Source organism: Ptychodera flava, chromosome 14 (assembly GCF_041260155.1).
Source record: "Ptychodera flava strain L36383 chromosome 14, AS_Pfla_20210202, whole genome shotgun sequence".
NCBI lineage: Eukaryota > Metazoa > Hemichordata > Enteropneusta > Ptychoderidae > Ptychodera > Ptychodera flava.
Genome location: NC_091941.1, coordinates 5,734,280 through 5,760,385, shown reverse-complemented (window position 1 = coordinate 5,760,385; position 26,106 = coordinate 5,734,280). Strand labels below are relative to the sequence as shown.

Below are 26,106 nucleotides of genomic sequence, written 5' to 3'. Positions count from 1 at the left end.
TCTCCTAATATTTGTCGATATTTTTATTTCTAAACAATAAAAGCTATGCTTTCAACTCTTCCTGCACTATATACGGAGCAAACATGATGACTCGATAATACACTGACTTTTTATTGAAATTTCCTACATCTAACAGATGAAAACAACTTTAAAAGGTTTCTATAATCTTGTCACTCCTCGTCATTCTCAATAATGTGAAAACATCAGTAAACATCTGCAGTGAAAATATTGCCATGAAATCAGTGTTGCAGTTGAAAGTGCATCTTCAATAAAACTTTAACTTTTGAAAATAAAAGTAATCATCCTTATCACTCTACTATGTAATTTCAATGTCCCTTGAGCTGAGATACTCATGCAATGCACCCTGTTCAACAATAACTGAGTTATTCTAAAAAGTTATATTTACAACCTAGGTGGACAGGAATACTTAGAAAAGCAGCATATTTGTGCTTCCCCGAGAGAAAATTTGAATAGATCTGTTTTCGATTTTCTTTTTGCACATAAAACCCAAATGACTATTATTAATCATTAATCTTGATACACATGCAGACATCTAATCAACTTCAGTTTTGACAAACAACATTCAAGTTATACCGGTACAGTTTGACAGATTCAGTCCACTTGTTCATTTAGCCAATACCAACGAAATGAAAACTGTTACAGTTCTATACCATATCTTTGACTTTCCTTGCTTCATCTCTGCTCTCCTTACAGGTGGAATCAATTTTTTCTACCAGAAACCTGAGCAGTTGCCCGGGGGGGAGGGGCTCTTGTATCCCCACGGTTCAGCTCTGGCGCTACTCTACTAATTCTCTTCCTCTGCTGAGACTGTTCAGCCAGCTCTTCCCTTTCTAGTCTGTCCCTCTCTTCGAGTTGGACAATATGTTTTTCCCTGAAGTGGATGTAGGAGATGACCGCAATGGCAATACAGAGGGCAGAGAAAGTGCCCAAGCTGACCCGCACTTCAAACGTTGCATCATGACCTTTGGAATCTCCATACACTAAGACTGCAAACTTTGTTTCTAATGTGCAAAAGCTGAAAATAATATGAGAAAATAAATTAACAATTATCAGTAATTTTTGTCTGTTGTGCTTGATTAGACTTTTGTTATTACACATTGACCAGATTACCATGAAAAGCATTGCACACATTTTAACACTAATTAATATTTACGGCAAAAAAACCCAGAGATATGTAGGAAAGAATGCACCACAGAGCAGCAAGCTTTGATATCAAGAAACAGGAAAGACAAAATTAGAAATCCCATAGATTTGAATGTGGAAAGAACGCCCTTTACCTGTATGCTTTATCAACCACCCTTAGATTGAAGAGATACAAATTGTCTTTGCTCTGAGCAGGCCAGATTATTGCAGACACTCCAGAGCTATTTAGTATTTCATATGGCTGAGATAAGTCCATCTCTTGCTCAGTATCACTGCTGTTGAAACAACTCTCAAAGTTCTGATAACACAAATAAAAATGAAGTGTCAATATGATACAAAGTACACGCTGTACATTTCTATGGTATCTGATATGACATGAGGTTTGGTAAATGTCACGCTGTGTATTTCTATGGTATCTGATTGGTATCTGATGTGACGTTAGGTTTGGTAAATGTCACGCGGTACATTTCTATGGTATCTGATGTGACATGAGGTTTGGTATATATTACGTGCATTTCTATGGTATCTGATGTGACGTTATAGGTTTGGTAAATCTCACGCTGTACATTTCTATGGTATCTGATGTGACATTAGGTTTGATAAATGTCACACTGTACATTTCTACAGTATCTGATGTGACCATAACACAAGTTATTTTACAATCATTAATCCTGTGAAATTTGGACACGGAGTTGACATTTGCAGTACCTATCAATAAAAAGCAATTACACAGATCATGTGCAATTTTCATACCAGAGAAATATCGGTGTCCTGTCTGCACTATGTCACTCAGTCAAAAAAAAAAGTGTGTCATTTCAGATACCACTGACAGTGGTACTGCAAGGACTTTTTCCATTGAAATTGTAATCTTGTGGGTAAATTTTCTGATGAGACTATCTGGTGCCAACACAGGCCTTTAAAGTACCTTGTACTAATGTCTACTTTGTAGGCAGATTTTACCTCATCGCAAGTTCTCCATGTGCAGAGGACAAACACAATAAAGTATACAATTCACATGAGAAGACTTAAACTAGGTCTGTGTTCTAAATACTGTTGTTTCATTTGTATGTCACATAGTAACCTTCTGGACAGGACGGTAGACTTGATTACTTACATGGGGTCCCAGAGTACCTGCTGGATCATCAATTTCAAGTATCCTAGTCCAACCTTGTGAAGCTCTCCTACACCCTGCCTTGATAAAAAAAAATGAACAAAGCCAACATAATGAAAAAACATACAACTTACAGGCAGTATCAACAATACAGCACATGGATTAAATTGGACAAAATAAAGATACATCCAATAATACATAATACTGTGAAATAATTTATTTTTGCTGGAATTTATTTTGGCCCAATTGAAAGTGACAGTGACAGTTTCGCGGGAATGCATTTTCACGTGATCATATCATAGCTGTCTATGACCACTCGTACCAGTGGACAACCTCTTGCAAGCCAAAGAACATCCTGTCAATCATGGGATTGCTTTCTCTTTTGTTTGTACTGTTCTCGGCAACACTACAGCTGATAGTAAATTGATAGTAAATTGATACACTTTCCTTGGTCAATAAAGAAATTAAATGTAATTTTCAAAAATAAAAAGTATTTTAGGACTTATTTCCTTATGGAGAGGAGACTGTCTTAAATAAGTGAATTGTAGCATTGTCATTTCAAAGTTTTCAAGTACCGGTGCCATGTCTTGCTTTAAAAATGCTTACCTCCTCCATTGTAGCATTGTATGTGTAGTCTGTTCGATTAAATATTTCCCACACTACGAAGTTTGCTTCCACTTCTCTGATTAATTTTTCATCATCATATCTAATATAAAAATCAACCAACACTGTAAATTATCGATGCAATACGCTTATAGGTAATTGTGAGTAATTTACAACAAGGCAAAATAAATTTTTAAATTCTTCTAGGATTAAAAAGTTCACAATTGATTTGATAGTAAAAATTTCTTCCTTTTATTATCAACACTGTTGAACATGTATGTTTATAACTACATACATTTGCTACAATCAGCTAAGTTGAAAATGTTAACACAATTGTGCTTCCATTGTTACACTGTCTGAAACCCTACGGTAAAGATATCAATCAATATTGCACTTCATATATTTCTGATGCCACGGGGCAGATGGATATAACAAATGAGGTAATGTTTTAGTCATTAAGACTTACCAGCTATTTCCTTTCTCCAATCTGAATTCACAAGATTACAATCAAATGTTAACCATGACAAAGTCTGATCCACACTTTCTCTCAGCATTCAAAATTGCTTTATTTAACACATGTAAGATCAAACTTTTCCATCATACAATTTTTATATCTCTATCATGCAAATCACAAAATCTACAGAAGAAAATTCAAAAAAAAAGAGGAAAGTCACATTGTTGTTTTACTTACAAATCAACAACTGGTCTGAAAGGATCTAAATAATGGGAAGACAATGGACAACCATACTCCAACATGTTGTATTCACTGACCTATATATTGAAAGAGTCACAACGTTGCAATGAAATCACACATGACTGCCTGACATATAAATTAACCAACTGAAGGCAGTGTTCAAGCATGGTGACTGGATTTTCTGCAGTTTAGTGATTGAGCATAATTAAGATCAAGCCTTTACTGTAAAATGACAAATTTATGTGACAACTGGTCTGATAATATAATGCTGCCGTTGAAAATTTATCTTAGGCTTACGCTGCTATATAGTATGGTTAACTATCTTCAAAAAGATGGCGACACCTCAGATAATTGTATAGCTGCAATATTTGATCATAGATTTGTTTTATAAAGAAACTGGCCCTACCTCATTTTGGGATTCCTCTGACATATCATCTCTGTTGGTAAATAAAAACACTCTGCTTTGAATTCTGCTTTGTAAAAGCATTCAATATCCAATATCATCAAACAAAGTGTAACATGAAAATATTTTATGGCGGCATTTCACAGTAAAAGTTACCGCTACCTGATGCAGTTGTCTCTGTAACTCTTGCTTGCATGTTGGTTTGACTTTGTCTTCAGAAAAACAGGGTAGAACCAAAAAGTGACAGAAAAACACTTGAGCTTGCAAATCTATAGATTTGTCCACAATCGATATTTAGTTTAAACATAAAATTTGATCAGACCTCAGTACAATATCATCTGATAGAAAAAGGTTGATGTTACAGTGTAATCAGAACAGGAACCTACAACCTTTCATACAATGTTGTCTGTAATTTTAAACACTGACTTGAAACAGCCAAGTACATAATATACCAGTAAGTGATTTGAATAAAATGTTGTCATCATACCGCATGATGGAGGAGTTGAAACCGGCTTGACATGTCTGCATGTCGACTTCTGGTATTCTGATTTGCAAGTGGCGGCCAGGAGGACAGCCAACATTGAAATACACAACCTGTCGGAACAAAGATTTATGCATGCCCTGTAAAAAACTTGGTCATATTTGCATGATAACTTGTTACACTTTATCTCAGAGTGGATAAATCAGATGATGACTTGGATTGACAATGACATGTACTTCTTCAGTGTGTTTCATCAGGGGAGATGACACAAACTGAAGGTAACTCTTGTATTGCACTCCCTAAAGCAAAAACAAAAACACATCACACATCTATTTTACTGACACTTCTCTGACTCATCCTTACAAATACAAATATGACCTCATGGCAAAAAAATAATCAGTACCTCTTGACCCAATTGAGAATATTTACATTTATTTTACTAAATCCAAACAGAGAAAATTTTACAACTGTAGGTATTCTCAAAAGAGTTACGTCATTGACACATCACTGAGAAGTGTTTTGTACTTTGAAGATTCTACAGCCTCATACTGATGGAATGAATTATTCAGTAACTCAACCTTGTCCTTAACCAAAATTCCTCAAGGTCACAGCATGGCTAGGTGATAACTAAAAAGCAGAGTGATGTAGTGTGACTATTGAAGTAATATTTTTTTTTTATTCTTTGAATGTACATTACAGGAAAATACACACCACTTTAACAAGATGGAATTTTTCTCCAGGGCTGATTAAAAAGCTCTGGTTTACACATTAGCTGAATATGTACATACAAATTTTTCACATTAAACACTTGATTCCCACAAAAATTTCTCAGAAATGCTGTGTGTAGCCACTCAAACCATAGACAGTAGACGCCAGACTGTCTATGCTTGAACACATTGTCAATAAAAATATTTCACATATGCTGCTTTCGGCTTCTTCAATCAAAAACCGGATGAATAAGTAGAAGCTGATGCGGCAATCATTTATATTGATGATTTCTCATCCTCTTCAATCACAATTCTAACTGCTGTAAATCACTCAGAAGTGCTTGCTATTGATCAAAATGACTTAGTAGAATAAAAACCCGTGTGGAGTTTCTCACAATGCGAATCATGACAGATGGAAACAGATTGATCTACTGAATTTAACACAAAGAGAAGTACAAATCATAAAGACCAACCAAATATTTGCAGGAATCTCTTCGTATTTCTACATCATTTAACAACATGACGATAGTAAGGTTGATTTGACCAAATATGTGTAAAATAAAATAAAAGTTAAACTGTATCTCATTAATGTACATCATAGAATTTTTAATCTGGTTCAGTAATCTGTTCAAACAGTGGTAATTTTGAAGAGTAACTGAGATATACTTGTGGTAAATGTTTCATCTATTAGCATGCTTACATCACCTTATAGTATTAAAAGCAGTTTCAATCTTAATTAAGGTGGCACTGCATGCAACACATTTTGCTCAAAATCACCTTTTTGCAGAAGGTTCATTCAATTTTAAGTAATTTGTTAACTGAAGATTAAAATATTGGTTGGGTTCACCTTTTAGCTTGTCAAGCAGTTGTAAGTTGGATGAGAAAGAAGTGTAAGTTTATGCAAATCACCTGATTTCCTGGCTTCTCTTTTCTTTCAATTTCAAGATTTTCAAAGAATTTAACTTCACTCTGGCTGGGTCAGATTTTCTGAAATTGTCACATGATGTTCTTCAAATACCATTAAACAACATTACAAGTTTGTTTAGCAATAAAGTTCTTACATTTTGAATGAGGCATTTTAATTTGCTTATCATGATTTTAATCACTTTTTTGACTGTCAGTTTTTCAACCACGCCATTTTAGAATGAGGACAGATAATGCAAAACAAAATAATGTTTTTTTTTCTACGTGTACTCTTGTTTCAAGTGAAATATTAAACTTCAGAAAATAGTATCAAGTTTTTGACTTAAATGAATCCTTTATCATTAATATCAAAATCAAGGTTTTTTACCCCAAATATATATTCCTTCATCCTTCGAGTACACTATTGCTACCATACTGAACTTTAGATTCTCTGCTTTTTGAAAATACAGTACGTAGGAGTTTCCTTGTCATCTTAGATGAGAAGTATTCCTTTGAAAAAAACTGTATTGGTTAAGTGCAGCAGCACCTTAAAATCTATACACGGCATTAAAAGGTGTCTGATAGTATTTGAATTTTACCGTAATGTCTCAAAAAGATGGGTTCAGTAATCCATCACAAATCATTCCACTTACGTTTGTTTCTTAATACCTTCAACACGCCTGCTCTTTTATTTCTGTTTTATGGAATTTTATAACTGCTCACACTATGTTCATAGTAGAATTCATACGCTAACACATTTTGTCTTCAACATGGGAAAATGTTCTTCCTTCAAAAATATTAGCTTGCAAAGTGGTGAACACTCATGGTCTCACATGAAAAATATATAGCTCAAAGTCTTTACAGCTTCATCATTCAAACACATTTATCAAATACCTATGTTATTAAACAAACAAGTCTGGTTTTATCACATAAGATATGCTGTGTATCGTATTTCTTTGCAAGATTGTTAATTTCTTGTCTCAAGATTGTTATTTAGTTTCACCTGTCAAGTATTATATCATTATCTACTGACATTTATTCTTTTCATAATCAAAGATTTCTAAAATCCTATTATTATCCATGGCAAATTGGACTTGCCTTTATGGAAAAAGATAAAAAGGTTACATGACAAAAGCACGTTCAGCTTATTGATGAAGACGTAATAATTTGAAATGGACCAAATAATTTATAGTGACATTCTGGTTATACCTGGCACTCCTTGGGGCATTTTGAATAAATATAATTATGGTATTACATGATGTACTCGTACTTAATCCAATATTGAAATGTAAATGACATTTTTCATATACACTGAACTAACAAAATGTCAATCTTGAATTTTGAAAAACAAATTTTTGCACAGTTCATATATTTCATTTAACACAAGGAAAAGAATTTGCACACTAAATGGAAAGAAAGCCAACGTACCGCTGATTAAATTACCTTTACCATCTGTACTGAATTTCAACTAACCACCAAAATACAACAGTACACTGATGATCTACATCATTTTGTTGAATGTGGACATAAAATCAATAACTCTGGAAATTCGGTAATTATAATAATTGAAAACAGCAATCACTGTTATACATATCAAAGTGAAGTGCCGATACATATACATGAAAATCCATATGATGTAATGTAATTGTTCAATTAGGCACAATGTACCATATAAATATAAACTGTGTGTGTATATGTATATATATATATATATATATATATATATATATATGCGTGCATGTGTGTGTGTGTGTGTGTACTATATTTCACTCTGCTGACTGAGATACTGGTAAGACAACAATTACAGATACAGTTGATTCTAGCTGTAATGACCCTCTAAGATTACATTTGAGAATTTTCATGTACGCTTGACGGAATTCCTTTTTGTACGTGTAGAGGAACGGATGGAGGGCTGTCTGGGAAATTCCAAACCATATTGTTATTTCCGACACAACAGGATGTATGCATGAGCACAGTGAATTGATGAACAGTACAGACAGTGCCGGAAACCACATTACAAATGCCAGGAAAACCATTATAAACATCATCTTGATTGCTTTGATTTCTGACTTGGTGATCGGTCTGGAGTGATTCTTCACAGGAGGTCCTATCCTCTGTGCATGTATCTTTTTAGTCTGTTCCCTAACAGCTTTGTAGATGTGATAGTTTGTGTAAAACATCACTACAGTGGGCAGTAATACATTCAGTCCGAACAGAAGGCTTACATATTCAACCTTCAGAGCTGCGTAACAATCCCCTTCAACAGACTGCTCTTGTTGAAAGACTGGTGTAGTTCCAAGTCCAGTGACAATGGGCATTAAGGTGACAAGTCCACAGAAAATCCAACTGGACAGGATAGCTACCTGCAGTCTTGGCTTGGTTACAAGCATGGAATATTTCAAAGGCATCGTTACATACATGTATTTCTCCACACTGATCAGTAGGACTGCATACAGGCATGTCATGGCCAGGTAGGCATCGCATGCAAACCAGATGACGCAAAAAGTATGGCCAAAGATCCAGCCACCAACCAGCTCTCTATGCAAACGGAATGGCATTATTAGTACACCAATAACAAGATCAGAAAATGCCAGATTCAAGATCAGGAAGCGTGATAATTTCTGATGAAGGTTGCCAAACTTCACCAGGGAAAGGACAACAAGCACATTACCAGCCACTATAAACAGTGTCATGACTGACAGTGCAAAACCGATAAAAATCTGTCCAGTTGTACTATGCTGTGAATTAAAAGTCAGCTCTCCACTCTCCTGATTGCTAAAATTCAGAGTACTGGCATTTTCCATCATCTTTGCTGGATGATCTCAATCCGAGTGAAACCACTGAGTTTTTTTCTGCATCAGATACTTTGTTCTTTACTCATCTGCTACATATACCTACAGCTGAGTGGTTAATTCTTCATGTTGCCATGGCTACACATGCCACCCTCCTACTATTCCAGCATTCTACTTTACTCATCTGGAATTCTTCCTGCAATCAATATCCAGTTGAAAAAAAATGATGTCGTGCACATGAATTCTGTCTGTATACCGATAGACCAGTCCAACAAGTAAGAAAGCATCTTCTGCAGATGTCACCTCTCAATGGCTATGGTAGGAAACAGTTCAAAATATCTAACTTTCCTCTTTATCCTGATTGTAAGTTGTTATTCCAATAGCATGTCAAATTGATATATGGATTGTACTACGTTTCATGATTCACCATAGCGCACACAACTTCACAGCTAAGGAGAGAGCTGATATAGAAGTCACATTATGATGAACTCAATCAACCATGTTCCATTTGTTCTGTCAGCCATGAAATGCTTCCTAGTGGCTCAGAAATCTTTGTGCTGCACCGGAGACACAGCACACTAGATGGTGACATACTAGGAATTAAAGATACTCAGAGGGGATCATTAAAATGTACATGGCGATGAAGAGCTGTGGTTGGAAAGGGAGTGAAACAGCCACACCTCCACAAAATGATTGATAACTCAACACAAACTAAACACATCAGCGTAACAGCTCAAACGCTGTCTTTCCATCTCATCGGGAAATGTGACATTTAAAGGTAACATATACTTCTGAGATTTAACATGCCAGTAACAGATGGGATATTTAGTGTAATAAAGATAATGCATACATTGAACAAAGAGTGAAATGAAAAAGTGCTGATTAGTTGCAGGATTTTAGAAAAGCAGAGATCAAAACCTGTATTGATTGGGCTCGCTTTAAAACTCTGCAACAATTGAACACAAATTTACATATAACTCTAAAATACATATTGTACATGTAAATAACAATCTACACATTTCTCTGTGTGAGATATTTCTCCAATTGTCTGCTTGACAAAGGTTAATCACACAGCAGTATACAGATTAACCAAATATGGCAGACAATTTTAATGTTTTCCCGGCAGTAAAGTTTTTATTGATGATAGTGAAACTATATAACCTTTGTGAAAACATAATAAACAGTCATCAAATTTCTTACTTCCTCTGTGTCTCTTGGTAACAAAGCAGCTGAGCAAACACCCGACTTGAGCTGTTTATCCGTTTTTACCAAAATTAAAAAATAACATGAGGTTTAATGTGAGCATCAGATAACCTTGCCCACATTGATGGCATTTGCAGTGAAGCCTGGAGGCAAGTTTGTTGCATTGATGGCATTGTGAACACAAAATATTTGAAGTATAGTGTTTCAAGTGAGGGATTCTACCTTCTTAGATGGCACTCGACATCTAACAGAATTCTTTGAGGGTCTCATTTCCAGGACATATAAACCTGAATTCTCAGACAACCAGTTTTCATAATCTGTACTCCCCTGCAGCTCCAAAGGAGGATGGTACACCAAGATTGTCTGGAAAGAGTTTAATGGGCAGAATGAATGAATGAATGAATGAATGGAATGAATGAATAAATTACGATGAAGCTAAGCAGATCTATGCCTTAAGATTTAAATTAGAGATAAAGTCACTTATTAGCTCAAGATGATCCCATTCTAGGAAGCAGCAATAAAAATGAATTATCTCATCATTGTACCATATTTTGAATGATGCTATCTTCTAGATTCACTCCAACTATGAGGTTATAGTTTTGACTATTCCAATTACACTATCTCTTTCACTTCATCTCAAATCGACAATTGATTGACATATTTCATCATTGCTAGATGGCAGCAAGACTGACAAAGTGAATTTTATGAACATAATGAAGCACTGTTGAAGTTTGTTATCTTTCATTATTAACACTGGAAGATGATGTATATAGTTTATTTCCATCACTACATTATCAATTGTTTTGTCAATGCAGTCAAAAAGGAAAACATCTCTTGCAAAAACAAGTCTAGAAATTTTCCAATACAACCAGGGCAGGACACAGCTAACAGTCAGAGCAGTAGAATCTGCTGATTTATGAAAGCCTATTCATTCAAAATCAGTTGATCTGTTTTGAGCAATGTCTAGACCGAACCACAGAACTCCTCAATACAATCTGGGCATGACGCAATTAAAAATATGGGAGTCTTAATCTACAGTGATGGCTTTGGATGCTGTTAGGGATTATTAAGTCAGATCTGGCTAACTACTTGATATTAATTTATTGCTCTTGTATTGCTAACCCAGGTTGTGACTAATATATATAACACTAGGGGGCAACAGTGCATAATATGATGACAAAATTCATACTCATGTAAAATATGGAACGCTGTATGAGGGACAATATCACATTTGTCATGAGGCAATGACAGATGGAGATATTAACAGAAAACAAACAGACAGTCAAGAAAGGTAGCTATTTAGATGTAAATGCCAAACAACATGAAGTAGGGCATTGCATCTAGGGAATAAGTTCTATTACCTTATTTCTTCCCCTCCAGCCTGGTTCATAATGTGAGATTTCAGACGTATTATGAAGCAGCAGCCTGCTAGGTGAACCAGTTACCTGAATTTAAAAAAAACTACACTGAATACCTACTTCATTTATTTTATACCATGTTCGACAGCCACTTGACACTGCATGATTTTATTCAAATCAAACATGTTTTTCACAAAGAATAACAAAGAATGATTCAGATGTTTTGGGAAAATGGAAATTACCTCTACAGAGATGGACATGCTTGGTAGATGGACTAGATGAGTCCACAGTTGAAAGCTGTCACCTATATCAACATGGAACATCTGTGGAGTTTGTCCAAAGACAAGGGACTTGTACTGAAAAGAAAGTTTTTTTGATAGTGAAATATTGTCTTCAATAAGAAGGGAGAATGAAAAATAAAGAGAAAACATTGACAAAATACCACTGAAATAACATGTTCAATCATTGACATTTATTTTTTATCAACTGTCACATTAAGGTAGAATGTGCCTTGGGGACAGATATTTGGACTCTAAAATTTTTACAATACTTTTCTAATGTACAGATTTTGGAGGCTCATTTTAAAGTTATTGCAGTTATAGGTTTTCAAAAATAAAAATCTTTATTTTTCCTATGAGTTAACACAAGGATGGCAACCATTTGATAAACATGAATTTCAAATATTGGTAATTTGGTCTCTAGTACAAAACTTTGCACTGTGACCCCTGATTTTTATTCTTGATTTGGAAAGAGTCTGGTTGAAATTTTCACTGAGGAAAGTTTGAGCAAAAGTTTAAGTCTTTCACTTTCGAGGCACATACTACCTTCAATTAATCTTAACAATACAACCAATACATTCATCCGCTGCTTATGGAAAAGGACTTTTTGTGAAAATCAGCACTAAAACATTATTCTTTGTAATTTCTGTTTGGAAATTTTTCATTGCCAGGAATATGTTTTCATATATTATGGATTCTGTTTTTATAAACAATGACATTTGTGTCGATATTAAATCATTACAAAGTCAACTTTGATTAAAGAAATTATACTATCATTATTAATCACTCATCTCTACCTGCCAGTGGGTTTTTTATATTGCTAGAAGTAACAGGTATTTTGGAATGTCATTTGTTGAGAATATATATAGCTTACACATCTAACATTTAGATATTTACCGGGCAGAATTCTTGTGTCTGTGAAAAAGCTATGTTGATATCTTCTTCAAAATGATGTTTGCTTTTGATGATATTGCCTTCACTGATGACAGAATTGAATTGCATTATATTATTGACTGATTTGTTTTATAATTTACTCATTACAGCTTGTGGGAAAAAAGAGCAATGCAAACTTGTATAAAACATAAAAGATATGAAAGTCCAAATTAAACTCTACATAAGGACTCAAAGTGGGCTTTTACAATATTACCGTATTAAAACACTGGAAAAAATTAGGGTAATATGAACTAACAACAATGCCAAATGGCAAATGAATGACATAAAATGTACTGAACAACAAATAAAAATAAAACATTACAATAAAATAGAACCAAATGACACAAAACATGTTCTTTCTTAGTGCCATAAAATAGCGACAAATAGCTATCATGAACTCTATCTGATGCATGCAGTAAAAACCATGGAAATTTTCAATTGTCTTTTGATGTTTGCCGAACACGTTGCACAAATGTTTAGATGAAACATTTCATTTCCTACCTCCCTACTACACTGAGCATGTAAACATTTCCAAGTGCATCTATGAACACGGTGAAATTTGATACTGGTATTGCTCTTGATGGCAGCTGTGTGCAAACATTCAAAACGTGAAAACATCTATTGTTGTTGAGTAAAGTGCAAATATTTGTGAATGGCTTTGATGTAACTCAGGCTGCATCTTTGATTCTAATTCACATGTTATGAGGACACTGTAGTTTATCAATAAGGCTGAAGAAAACTTGTTATTACACTACATTGAGTAACATTTCTTTGCGTTTTGTTACTTTGAGATTTGTTTAATCAAAAAGTAAGAGTTTCCATTTGATGGGCAAGATTTAATGTATTTTGTCCCCCATATGGTTAAAGGACTGCAGGGGTTAAAATATATACAATTCCATGGAATAAAGAAACTCTGTTTGACAGGAAAATAAATCAAACTTGTAGAGATAACGTTAAAACAGGATTGGTGAAGAGCAGCAAGTGGTGGACAGGAGGTTAAGCATAGGATATCAGAAAGTAGTAACAGCAGATATTCATCAAAAAATTCCTGAATCTCTGGAAAAATGTATTTGGTCAACAGGGTATATTGACAAAGGAACCACCCTGAGTATTTGGCATAGTGGGTTGGAAACATTTGATATATTCCAGTGAATCTAAGTCAGAGTACAAGCAGGATTTCATGTAAATTGACATTCTAAATTGGCTATTCTTTGTTATTAGAATTCATGTTTGCTGTATTTGGAAGTATAATTTTTACTTTTACTTCACTGCTTGCTCTTCTCTTACTAGTATAAATTCCGAAACAAGATGATACAGCTGTCAAACTACCTTTCAAGTTTTATTACAACGTAAAATTCAATTACCTTGATCAATGTATCCGGAGCAGCGGACCCATAAAATAGATCATTACTGGAGGTAATAGCTACTATGTCTCCTTGAGGTCTCAGGGCTACTTGTTGTATGGTTTCATTTGGTTTAGACAAGCCGATAGGTGAGATGAACACTGATCTACACTAATCACACCAATTTCTGCACCTATGGATAATATATCTCGTAAGAAACTGTTACACTGGCAAACATTACTTCAATCTTCTGAATATGAATTTCAAGTTAGAATTTAAAGCCCCCACTCAATTATCAGATTTATCTAATATTAATATTATTTCCTTGATAAAATATTCAATGGAAAACAAAAGAATGACAAACTGTTAATGGGCTGTTGACACATTTGCTAATGCGAGAACCAGGGATTGAGAAGGGTGCCTTTAAAGCCCCAATAGCAAAATAGCAAATATTATGCATTATTTTCATAATTTTATTCTCAAACCAAAGTCGGTTCGTGTAAATGTGCTAACTGAAGGATATTTATAGAAGTATCACGGCTCACTGACTTGAACCATGCCTACACGTTTTAACAGGCTGAATAATAAACAGGTGTCGCACTCATAAAATGGAAAAGTACAAAGAAAAGTGTTTCCTGCACATACACATCATGATCATACAAGAAACAAGCATGATGCCACTTACTTGAATACACAACACACAATGGCCAACATTTTGGTGTTGTAATCTTTATTGTTTCTGTCACGTGATTAGTTTTTGAAAATGGCTAGAAATCTAAAATGATGTTAAAACATTTGAATTTACATGCCACTTTCGACACTTATGACAGTGTTATACACTTTTTCAGTCTTCAATGGGTCTTATTCAAAGACAGCTCTTGGAAAACTGTTGATATTTTAAGGTCGATTTACCCGGTATTACCCATTTGCAGCTATTGGGGCTTTAATGTAATACTTCAAGATCTGAGTGCCTAAAACAAGCTAGAGGTTCATTTGGTATGCCCTGAACAGTGTATAAGACCAATGTGTTCACATCTCACTTTTTCCAGGATTCATTAAAGTGAAAATATCGTCACATAACACGTCTTAAACATTTTATTTATGCCAAAGGTCAATACTTGACCATGCAATAATATGTGGATCTTACCAAAATGATAAGAACAATCATGATATTTTTTAAAAAGTGTATATTTTGGTGGTCTACTGAATTTTACTTCCCAAAGAGCAAACAAGTAATTGAGTAATCTTAACTAGAGAGTCATTATACAGATTGGCACTGATGTGTAGTGCCAGACACCTTCCCTCTAGTGGACTCTCTAGAATAGTATCTTTCAGAACAATTTTAATCCTGTGTTTCAGGGCGTGTCTGCTATAACTCTGTTGTAAAACATCTGATTATTAAAGTCACCCCTCCAACCATCATTTTCTTTTACAATTTTGCACTGTCCTTATCAACAATAATTCAAAGCTCAAATATTGACTGTCGGCATCGAACCAAGACAGATAACTATAATGTAACAGAAAAGACAATACCATTTCAAAATGTAAAAAGATCCACTTACCACTATGCAAGCTGTAATAAATGTTTCGGCTATCCCAGAAGATCAAACTTTGACTGACTCCAGCAATGAACAGGAGATTAAATCCTTCTGAAATTAAAGAACCAATAAAGATTAACATATCATGGTAAGTGCTCAGATTAACAAACTATATCAGTCATACATGTATTATACTTTCTTTCTACCTTTTGCCATGTGTTTCAAAAATTCTTAAAATCAAATTATTTTTCAATCAATGATCAAAGAATTGAATTTCACCCTATGTGCAGCGTGTCAAATATAAAATATTGACATGCATGCTGCTGTATTTCTACCATTTTCTCAAAAATTCTAACATGAGATTATTACGCAATCACTGATGAACAAGTTATAACTTTTACCATATACATACGCAGACAATGAGAAACAATCATATGTCTTTTAAGTATGTGCTTCCTGACTATTACCTCACAGGAACAAATTACTTAGACTGGGGAAGGAATTCCCAAAGCAAAAGATGGTCCGTTATCTAAACTGGTATTCAAAAAAATTGGCATAAAATGTATTGCTACTCCCTACTACAATGTAATTTCTTTGTGTTTTAGTAATACCCTGGCATTCCTAATCAGCTTATATATTTTAACAGCAGATAATTCCCTTTCAAGGACTTTGTTTACAGGTTAATATTGTGCCAATCTTTGCAATTATAAAACTCAGCTATCTGATACAAACCTGATGATATAGCATGAAAAGGAAGATAGTTCCAGGTGTTTGACTCTAGATTCAATGTCATAACAATGCTGACTGAATGGTTTGCATCGTCCAGTTTCACAGTCACGCCAATGTCACTTGGAAAGACTGTATACGCAACATCTTCAATGCTGAGCTGGTGTAAAGTAGAGGAGATATGGCGATATCAATCCTCTGTGGTTGTGATCCAACATATTTTGCAATTACAGCATTGTTCACACAATTTTTAAAAGTCAAAACCAGGGACAGTTGGTATTCTAATCAGAAACAATTAGAAACAAAACAATTAGAAACAAAACAATTAGAAACAAAACAAAGGGTCACAAGTTAACAAACAGCACAGTAATCAGCACATTACATATTTTAAGGAAAGAAGAATACTGAAAAAACTTTGAATCTTTCTGTTTTATTACTTTTTCACTGTCAAATTCTAACAATATGATCTGATGGTAAGCTGTTTTAATTGAGACTGTGTACTAGATGCCAGACATAGGGCAAGGTCGGTTCATCAATGAATAAATGAACGGAATCAATTGCCGTGAGTAGACTACACTACAAAGAAAAACTATATGTATGTCTGGCTCTTAGGTTGTCAATGAGTCAAGCCATTTCAAATTTCATTTTATCATTAACTGTGGGATGAATCCTCAGGTATATTTCAATAGCTTATAGGCACAGGTCAAGCACCTACCATTCCCAGTATCAATTCAGAACAGAAGTGAAACTGGAATGTTTGGAGTGGCTGCAAGTTATTACGTGCAGCATGAAAGTGAGTCACACTTGGTGAACATATTTTGCTTCAGTTTGTGATTGCCTTGCCTCTGGGGTCAAACTAATGCAAGAATGAATAGAAAAGCTGAAGGTGCTCACTGATGAGTTCCCAGGGGAAAAATCCATCCTGGACATCAAGTCAGGAAGCGGATGTCTGGAGACTTGCGGAAAACTGATGTCTCCACTGATAGTTATTCCATAGACGGTATTGTTACTCCAAGCTACTACAGCTGGATGAACCTAATGATTAGAAGATAAATGTCAAAGGTACTTTTCTCATTAGTTCTTTTTCAAAGGACAAGAGACAGAAGATGTTCGGCTCTTTGCAATCACAGCTGTAAGTACAGCTGATGTATGCCATCATAGTCACCGTTTTGCAAGTCTTAATATCATTGAAAATGTGAAAATGACACAATGACTGCTTCTTAATAAAGACATATGTGAAATATTAAATTATGGAAAGACAAAAAAGTTTGTATTTCACCATATAATTTTGGATTCTAAGTTCAGTCTTTGGCATGTTAAATCACACTATCAGCATCCTGGCAAGAATTATTGCATTACATAGAAAGAATACCATTAAGCAAGATCACCTGTCTAGTGCAAGCAGTGAGGTAAGTCTGTCTTCCTCTCAAACCTATTATCCCTGAAGCTGGCAATTCTACGGAATAAAACATTCAAAGCTAAGTGGAATGAAGATGAGATGCCCCTGGAACACTATATGTACAGAATTCAGATTCCATTACACACAAACCCAGATACATTAAAGCACAGTCAAATCACACAAATAAAATCTTTACCAATCTCTCTTTAACCCATTGAGTGCAAAAGTCAATTTTGTCGCCCCATATAAAATGAACCCCAGTCAAATTTTTTGCCACGATTTTGATGAAAAGCTGTAGTAAATGCAATGTAATGTCCGTTTGGTCCAAAATTATCAAAAAAATTACAAAAAATTCATAAATATTGGTAAAATGTTGCACTATAATTTTGGTGGGAAAAATTACAGCACTCAAAGGGTTAACCTTGAGTTTCTATTTAAATCATTCAACACCATCATAAATATCAGACGAATACGTGATTAAATAATCAACAGATGACCATATAATTTTGAAAAAGGTCATGTACAACTGAATTAAATCTCAGCTTGACACCATTCATCGTACAAAGCTTGCAATGCTCTTCATCGTCGGTAACTACATCGTTCTGTGACATATTATCCACAAATCATAAAGAGTAATTTTTAGAATTGTGAAATCACCAGAGAGTGCAAAGAGTTATGCATACAGTGATGGAGTGTCCCATGGATGAAATAATGAGAAACCTTCCAGCCCTAGGCTACTATTGGTAATTAAGGGTAGTGCCAATATTTCTGATGGTTCATACAATCATATATCAAGTAACATGTACAATTTTCCATGCATATACTATGTGATGGCTGATTGTTGTTGCATACCTTCGATCAAAATGAACTCTTCCGCTGTGGTATTTCTCACAAATATTTTAGAACCAGTCAGTACAAAAAGATGGTATTCAGAGAAAGCAATATCTCCCACTACTGGATCACTCAATCCCTACAGAAGATGGGAATTGGATATAACAATGTCAAATGTAAATCACTTGGCATTTACTACCGGTATAATGAAATGACCAAATCAGAATATGCATGGCATAACAATGCATTTTATACGGTTACTTGCATTTCTACATTACAGCTTTTTGTTTTGCTTCCATAACATCAATGAATACACTTACCTGTACGAGGGATTTTTCAATCCACAATGGATGAGTTGTGACAAAGCTATCCTGTGTTATATAAACACCATCTCTGTAACATGACCCATACAAAGATAATCTGATATGCTTTATTCAACATCACACCATAACTTAAAGGAATTTCTGTTTTTTAATTTTAATTTGCAAAATCTGACTTGAACAACCCAAGACCACTGTGGTCAATATTACAGAATTCTATTACTTCATTTCACTAATATTCCATAGGATGTGACAGCTTTCCCTTCATTATCATCAAATAATATTTAAAATGAGAACATTAACCTTCTATGAAAGAAATCTCCAATTGAATACTCAGTAAATGATCATATTTGACATCTGCTGCTCACAGATCTTGGCCAGAATTCACTCAGATCATTTGATGTGCATGTGAGCAACCAATAATATACATATATGTAAAATTCTGGTTTACAAGGTATTTTTATGGGTGGAACACAGTAAATATCAGTAATAGTACTTTATTGTGGCATAAAGACTCTCTGAGCTGAGGGTTAAGCGGATGAGATTCAGATAAAACACTTAAAACCTGGAGCAAAATATTCCCTGTAACTTAATAAAGGCCCACATTCAAACCTGATTGTAATTATTGCACTCACATGAGTGAATTGTCCAAAAATGAATGCCCAGCTGAGCATTGGTAATTAATTTGATTTTATTTACATACCTGGTCAACAAAGCCGCAACATTTGTGGCACAAGCATCCTGTGTGCAGAAAAGATCAAAACAATGAGATTGTAAAGTGTATTATGGTTAAAATCAGTCTACTTTACTGAATTTCGATATGGACGAAGAAAGCCTAATACTGATCATAGTGACATGGAAAATTGGCAAATTTTGTGATTTGACTTGGTAAGTAGTGAAAAACAGTTTACCGGTAATTCAAGATTTATGAAAATGAAATCACTGTTATGGATGCCATTCAATACCATTTACACAATTGCTGATGCATATAAATTTTACAATAATGTCTCACTGCCAGGCCTGACTGATGTAGAGATGCCTTGAAATAACAAACTTTATATAAATTTAGAAGTCAGAATAAATGTAGGAACCACTGACACTGATGTATTTAGGTAAAGTGTGTAAGACTGTGCTATGGACACAGATGCTGCAAAGTGTACCGTGAATGTTTTTGAAACATTGGTCTGCAAATATAGCAAGAGTAACAGACCCAGAAAGTTCAAAGGTGAAATTCAAAACCTCAAAAACAAGAAAGAAGACTAAAAATGTGTATCCTTGTTAAAATAATTTGCCGGTTATATGTCTACATAATCTTTAAGTGATGAAAGGGAGTTATTTCTGTAAAACTGAGGAAGTGCACTCGACAAAAGATCATTCAGGTTTTCCTTGAATTGTTTCAAACTACATTTGGCAGGTAAGTGGTATCAGAGGCTTCAGGCTTCTATTAAACAAGTTCTTCTTACGTTTTGATCAAGCAAAATGACCAACATTAATGAATAGAGTAGTCCCCATACCTGTACAATTACTGGACTGCTGTTTGTACCTCTAAGCTGTGTCCAATCTGTAGATTGTACTTCACTTAGCATGAACTTTGGTCTGCTGATCAGTATATCTGTGTTCCTATCAACATTGTAATATCAACCTATATTATCAACTTCAACACTTTACTGAGGTAACATTCAACAAATAATAGTCATCAAAATTGTTAGATTATTACGATTGCTTATTTTAAAACCTTACTTGATGAAACAGTTTCCAACTGCAATGTGTGGTTTACCCTGTATATTGACTGCCATCTGGTACGAGTCTTGGAACTTCAGATCAGCAGTCACATCCCAGTATCTGTAGCAAATAAACATTGGTCAAACAATTCTACGAAGTACAATCTACTGTTGTACAAAATGCACTCAATTCCATGCTGGAAACCCAACTAATGGCCAATATACTGAAAATTATTCAAATTCAAGGACTTTTTCAGCAACTTTGGACTTGCAAAACATCATTTTTGAGATACCATTTTTACCATAATTCAGTTTTATATATCATTGTGCATATGAGTTCTACAATATCAATACGACCATTCCATGATTTTCAAAAAATCTGGCTAGTTTATCAACTTTCCAGGACTCAATTTCATTATCAAGGACTTTTGAAGAACTATCCAGGATGCTCTAAAATTCAAGAACTTTAAAGGACTTTCCAAGAGTGTACAGATCCTGCCAACTGGCACATGTGGACAGCTTACGGAATGGTATCCTATACTGGTCATACATTTTGATTCCACACATGCTGTCTTGGTGGCATCACCAGAAAACCTGAACTTCTGTACACCCTTTTCCGAAATATAAAAAAAAAAGCCTCCATTCTTACAATATAGTTGGAATTTTCAAGAGAAGTTCAAATACAGTGTCAACATGCCAATGTCCCTGACAATACTAGCTTACTGTGAAATTGACATACCAGTGATTATCATATGCAAGATAATGATAAATTACCCAAGGTTTGGATGAGACGTCTTGGACACAACTGTTAGTTTCTGTCCCATCACAACAGGCATTATGTCCATCACAGGATCTTGGCGTTTTGCTATGAACTGTGAGGTCAGATCTGCAGAGTGCTGCACAATAAAATATGAAGTCATTTTAGCAAACACAGCATATTGTAAAAATATATTCTGTATTTTAGAAATAAAATAAGAGTAATTATAATATAATATGAACGCAGTTAATCTTCTATAAAGAATTTATGGAAAATCAGAGGCCTTTTGAAACTAAGGTAAAATACAATTAATATGTGATCAGAAAGACTGTGGTTTCTAAGTTCATTTTCTAGGTGGGCAATGCAGATACCAAGATTTTTGTGCAATCTGTCAAATTCATACAAAAATCAGTTTTTTATTCTGCTGAACTGATACAAAAACTCTACCTGTATTACAAGGAACTAGGGCCAGTATGTACCATGTTAATCAGATCTAATTTTGTGCTGTTTACAGTTTTGAGTAGTTTTCTTAGGGAAATGAATACTGTGATATATATGTGTCTACACCATGCACAGAGATAAAATCATATTCTCAACTTACCTGTGAGGGCAGTATTGCAGTCAAGTTAACTTCTCTGTTATCTGCATATTGTGGATCCACAATCCACAACCTCCACGTATAGGATTCTGGTTCTGTTGAAATACTGCAAATTAACAAATTTTAATCAGAGTGAATGGCAAACTGTGAAAAGCACACCTTTTTGTTTTTATAATTAAGTTGTGAAAGTAGTCTGTTTGATATTATGAACCCCAGATGTAGCTCTATCATCGTCTTACTTTCTACTAAGAGCAAACATTTTCTTCATCTGGTAGAAGCATTCACAAAAAACATCGCAGTGATCTAAGTATTCAGTGCATGAATCAATACAATATTGTGTCCAATCCTTGTAACATTATTAAAAGACCCTAGGTTTCAGTTGTTGACATACCTGACACTTTGAGAAGATCCCACAGTAGCCAAATACCAGCTGTAACACATTGGATCATCAACTACCATAATTGTCTGAGATGTTTCCATGGATACTCCATTCTGGTAGAAACAATTGCAGTAAAAACAACGTTGGAAAACTGATGTCAAAGTCATATCTCCACCTCTCCCTGCTTGTTCACACATTGACTTACTCCATACACACATACTCAGATAATTTCATTTTAAATGTATACATCTTACATCTGTTTATCAAAGCAGACAGTTTATCATCAAATATTGTTCAAGATAGTTTATGTGTTAACTCACCTTTTCCTGTAGTGATATGGTATGTACACCTGCCTCTCTGCATTGTATTTGAGTCAATGGGGCACTTCAAAATGGGAAAAAGTCAACAATATCAAAAAACACAAACTACATGTATCCAGTATCAGTAGCATAAAGAATTGTTCATCAGCCAGAGGGGAAATGAAATTTAGTAGCTTACATTAAATCACTTCTTCTATGGTTAAGTAAATTACTTGATCAAGAAAGACAAATTATATTACTACCGTAGTGTGGATAGTGTCAACAGGTTAAACAAGTCTTAAAGAAACAACTTTAAAGAAATACTTAACACTTATATAAAAGGGAAACCACAGTTTTATTTCAAATGGCATCCTACCTCTTATTGTAAATATGGCAGCCATTGCTGGCACTCCAAGTCAATGTAGTGTTTGTATCTAACAGATATTCCACCTGAAACTTCAAGAATGCCACATATGGAGCGTTATTTAGTTTTCATTTGATATATTTACAACTAAAATCCATGAGTACAGATTTCTATCACTGTGATATGTACATACATAAAAGTTAGTTTCTTAACACTTTCTGCAGACTGGCAAGTTTTCTCAATAATTGACATTACATTGTCACTAGTACAATTCTGGATAACTGCATAACTTAATGGGCTGGTCTCTGCCTTGTCATTTTTCTATTCTGCATTCATCCCAAAAAAATGTCAAGTGAAGGTGGAGCTGAAAGTCATGAACTTTTGTCTTATAGAATTTTTCCACCTTCCATTAGCAACACTCACTCATATACTCAATAGTTTATGCAAAGTTGAATTGATGATTGATTCATTACCTGTCAGTAAAGTTGCTCATTGGCTTGAATGATATAACCAATATATTCAAAGGTTTTTATACGGTGTAATGGCTTGAATGATATAACCAATATATTCAAAGGTTTTTACACGGTGTAGAACACAATTTGTAGAAGGACAATGGAACAAACATGAGTTGAGATTTTCATGTATGGCTCTTACATTTCATCCCACTCTCAAATTGTCACCAACTTCACAATTAAAATGTCAGGATCCCAAAGAACTCAACAGTTCACTTTCAGTGTATTTCTTTTCATTGCATCTTAGCCAAATTAAAGAGACCGTATTTTTAAAAATTAGACAAGCGCTCCAAGGGAGTTTACTAGCTTAGCTACTTACTGGGCTCCTTGTGTTGAATGTTGCACCAATATCAATGCCTGGAACATGAAATCTATAAACATTACATGTCAGTTGTCTTATCAGACATCTAAGGGTATTTCGTGTGGACACATACAGCCATACAATGTTTAAATTCACACCGTAATTATAGACGTGGTGGTAAACTAATCGCTCGACTTCACATTTTAACATGTGTCTCCAGTACATATGGTGCACACCGCCATCCAACCCACAACGTTCACCTGCTGAACAGTCTCACGGATCGAACAGACAACAGGCCCATGCAAAGAAAGTCTACCATTTGCGTTATTCTTCTAAGGAGGACGATGAGTATGCTTACTATATAGACAAACTTCGATACAATAATAATTAGTGATGTTTCATACAAACCTCCAGCTCGCAGCGGGGGAAGAACTCGTTGCATTTATCTCAGCACTCCATAGCAAACATGACATTATAACCACCACAACTTTTCCTATGGTGATTTTGGCCATTACTGTTCCACAATTTACATCTTACGTCAAAATGTTCGGAATGTGCACTTTGACTATATGTTCGACAACACTGAACGGTGTGTCGGTTCCTGTTCTTCTTATAACAAGAGCAAAAATCCCGCCGAGATCTGTCATCAGACCAATGCAGACGACGACAACTTTAGAATAGCACCCTCTACGGCTTTTATTACCTTTTCTTTTGTGTAAACCGCCCTCTACGACAATAGTTTTCGATTCTTTTGTGGGGGCGCTGTTGCCAGCTTAGTTGTGAATAGCACCCTCTACGAGGAATATCGCTTTTTCTTTTGTGTAAATCGCCCTCTACGACAATAGTTTTCGATTCTTTTGTGGGGGCGCTATTGCCAGTTTTTTTTTAGCTCAATGTATTTTTTTTCCTTTTCTTTAAAAAATATCTTTGGCCGCTTGTTCTGTTGCCTGTAGCACAATATATTCACGACAAGCGCAGCTATGTACTCATGTGAAACCATATCAAACTTCTTCACTTTGTTACTCGCCAACTTTAAATCCTTTTTTGTGTGATTATTGAAAACATTCTTGAAATAGAAGCAGAAATTGAATGACTTACAGTGTAAGAAAAATGAATTTTGTTTCAAAATAGATAATTTACTTTTGTTTCATCGGCGCCTATCTGACAAAATGTGCTTATCTGACAAAAGCTCTTTTTAGCAATACCCTGGGGAGTCACCTTAGCCAGCGCGTGGTACATGTCGCTTCGCTCTTCGTACGATGTTGTGTACACGGAGTGTGCCAACTTAACGTTAATACGAAGTCTTCTACACGAAGGATTTTGTTTCTGTAAACTACTCTCAAATTGTTGACATGTAATTAATTCTTTTTTATTGTGGTTGTTCTTCCATCGGCCGGGCTCGCGCTCGCTCACTGTACTGTAGTCGAGACCTAAACCATGAGACCTAAACCATAAACCGTATTGCAACATGTAGGCGCTTTTTTTCTCATCCACTTGCATGTTTATTGAGTACAATTTATGTACTTAAATGGCAAAATTAGCGATCGAGGAAGGTGATGAAAAACAAAAACAAGAAGTACTCTGCTTGCCATTGTGGTGATTTGACATTGTGAAACTCCCGCCATCGCGTACCGTGAGAGCGGACGACCTCATGTGACCTCGTGCCCCCTTTTCTACCCCTGAAGACATGTGTTGATCGAAGTATACACAGTGCAGTGATTGATTGAGGTGCTCGGCGATTTTACGCAATCAATGAAATTTACTGTATTTTTTAATTATTATATGGCTATTTTGTGATGTTTGTGATTTTAAAATGCTCTAATTAAGATTTCGTTTGTGTGTTTTAACAGACAAAATACTGTGTTAGGGATTACTTTCCACAAATGAGTAAGAGCAGTAATTGGTTGTTTTTGTCAGATAAGCACGTTTTGTCAGATAAGCGCCGTACATCCGACGACAACTTTAGAATAGCACCCTCTACGGCTTTTATTACCTTTTCTTTTGTGTAAACCGCCCTCTACGACAATCGTTTTGGATTCTTTTGAGAAGCGCTCTGGCGCTTAATTGTGAATAGCACCCTCTACGAGGAATATCGCTTTTTCTTTTGTGTAAATTGCCCTCTACGACAATAGTTTTCGATTCTTTTGTGGGGGCGCTATTGCCAGTTTTTTTTCAGCTCAATGTATTTTTTTTCCTTTTCTTTAAAAAATATCTTTGGCCGCTTGTTCTGTTGCCTGTAGCACAATATATTCACGACAAGTGCAGCTATGTACTCATGTGAAACCATATCAAACTTCTTCACTTTGTTACTCGCCAACTTTAAATCCTTTTTAGTGTGATTATTGAAAACATTCTTGAAATAGAAGCAGAAATTGAATGACTTACAGT

The 26,106-nt window shown here is 35.0% G+C and overlaps 2 protein-coding genes across 8 annotated transcripts; both read right to left on the bottom strand.

Annotated features, from left to right (window-relative positions):
* Positions 1 to 5: 5 nt before the first annotated feature.
* On the bottom strand, positions 6 to 24,387 carry LOC139149071 (cation channel sperm-associated auxiliary subunit epsilon-like). Of its 7 annotated transcripts, XM_070720602.1 has the most exons (29): positions 24,127 to 24,387; positions 23,737 to 23,774; positions 22,918 to 22,997; positions 22,563 to 22,626; positions 22,255 to 22,355; positions 21,867 to 21,969; positions 21,283 to 21,404; positions 20,528 to 20,629; positions 20,302 to 20,407; positions 19,491 to 19,528; positions 18,788 to 18,860; positions 18,489 to 18,606; positions 17,626 to 17,693; positions 17,132 to 17,272; positions 16,244 to 16,397; positions 15,536 to 15,622; positions 13,995 to 14,166; positions 13,132 to 13,217; positions 12,595 to 12,676; positions 11,662 to 11,775; positions 11,423 to 11,506; positions 10,284 to 10,424; positions 4,463 to 4,569; positions 3,979 to 4,009; positions 3,570 to 3,649; positions 2,882 to 2,981; positions 2,279 to 2,356; positions 1,299 to 1,462; positions 6 to 1,036 (listed from the first exon to the last, which is right to left on the bottom strand). In XM_070720602.1, exons 1-17 carry the CDS (start codon positions 24,158 to 24,160, stop codon positions 14,081 to 14,083), a joined length of 1,515 nt encoding a protein of 504 aa, XP_070576703.1. In that variant the 5' UTR covers positions 24,161 to 24,387; the 3' UTR covers positions 6 to 1,036; positions 1,299 to 1,462; positions 2,279 to 2,356; positions 2,882 to 2,981; positions 3,570 to 3,649; positions 3,979 to 4,009; positions 4,463 to 4,569; positions 10,284 to 10,424; positions 11,423 to 11,506; positions 11,662 to 11,775; positions 12,595 to 12,676; positions 13,132 to 13,217; positions 13,995 to 14,080. The 7 variants fall into 7 exon arrangements, with proteins under 7 accessions (XP_070576703.1, XP_070576699.1, XP_070576702.1 ...); XM_070720601.1 differs by lacking the exons at positions 6 to 1,036; positions 1,299 to 1,462; positions 2,279 to 2,356; ... (5 more) ...; positions 11,423 to 11,506; positions 13,132 to 13,217 and having other exon boundaries at positions 11,724 to 11,775; positions 23,737 to 23,788; XM_070720597.1 differs by lacking the exons at positions 6 to 1,036; positions 1,299 to 1,462; positions 2,279 to 2,356; ... (6 more) ...; positions 13,132 to 13,217; positions 24,127 to 24,387 and having other exon boundaries at positions 11,724 to 11,775; positions 23,737 to 24,120.
* On the bottom strand, positions 7,833 to 8,873 carry LOC139150571 (octopamine receptor beta-2R-like). Its single transcript, XM_070723008.1, has one exon. It carries the CDS (start codon positions 8,871 to 8,873, stop codon positions 7,833 to 7,835), a length of 1,041 nt encoding a protein of 346 aa, XP_070579109.1.
* Positions 24,388 to 26,106: the final 1,719 nt, after the last annotated feature.

Excerpts from the sequence above, each read along its gene's own strand:
- LOC139150571 (XM_070723008.1), bottom strand. The coding sequence starts at position 8,873 with ATGATGGAAAATGCCAGTACTCTGAATTTTAGCAATCAGGAGAGTGGA.
- LOC139149071 (XM_070720598.1), bottom strand. The coding sequence starts at position 23,943 with ATGTACTGGAGACACATGTTAAAATGTGAAGTCGAGCGATTAGTTTAC. Across the intron at positions 21,970-22,254 it reads GGATCTTCTCAAAGTGTCAG|TATTTCAACAGAACCAGAAT; the intron begins GTATGTCAACAA and ends GTTAATTTGCAG. Across the intron at positions 21,405-21,866 it reads CTGCAATACTGCCCTCACAG|CACTCTGCAGATCTGACCTC; the intron begins GTAAGTTGAGAA and ends TTTATTGTGCAG.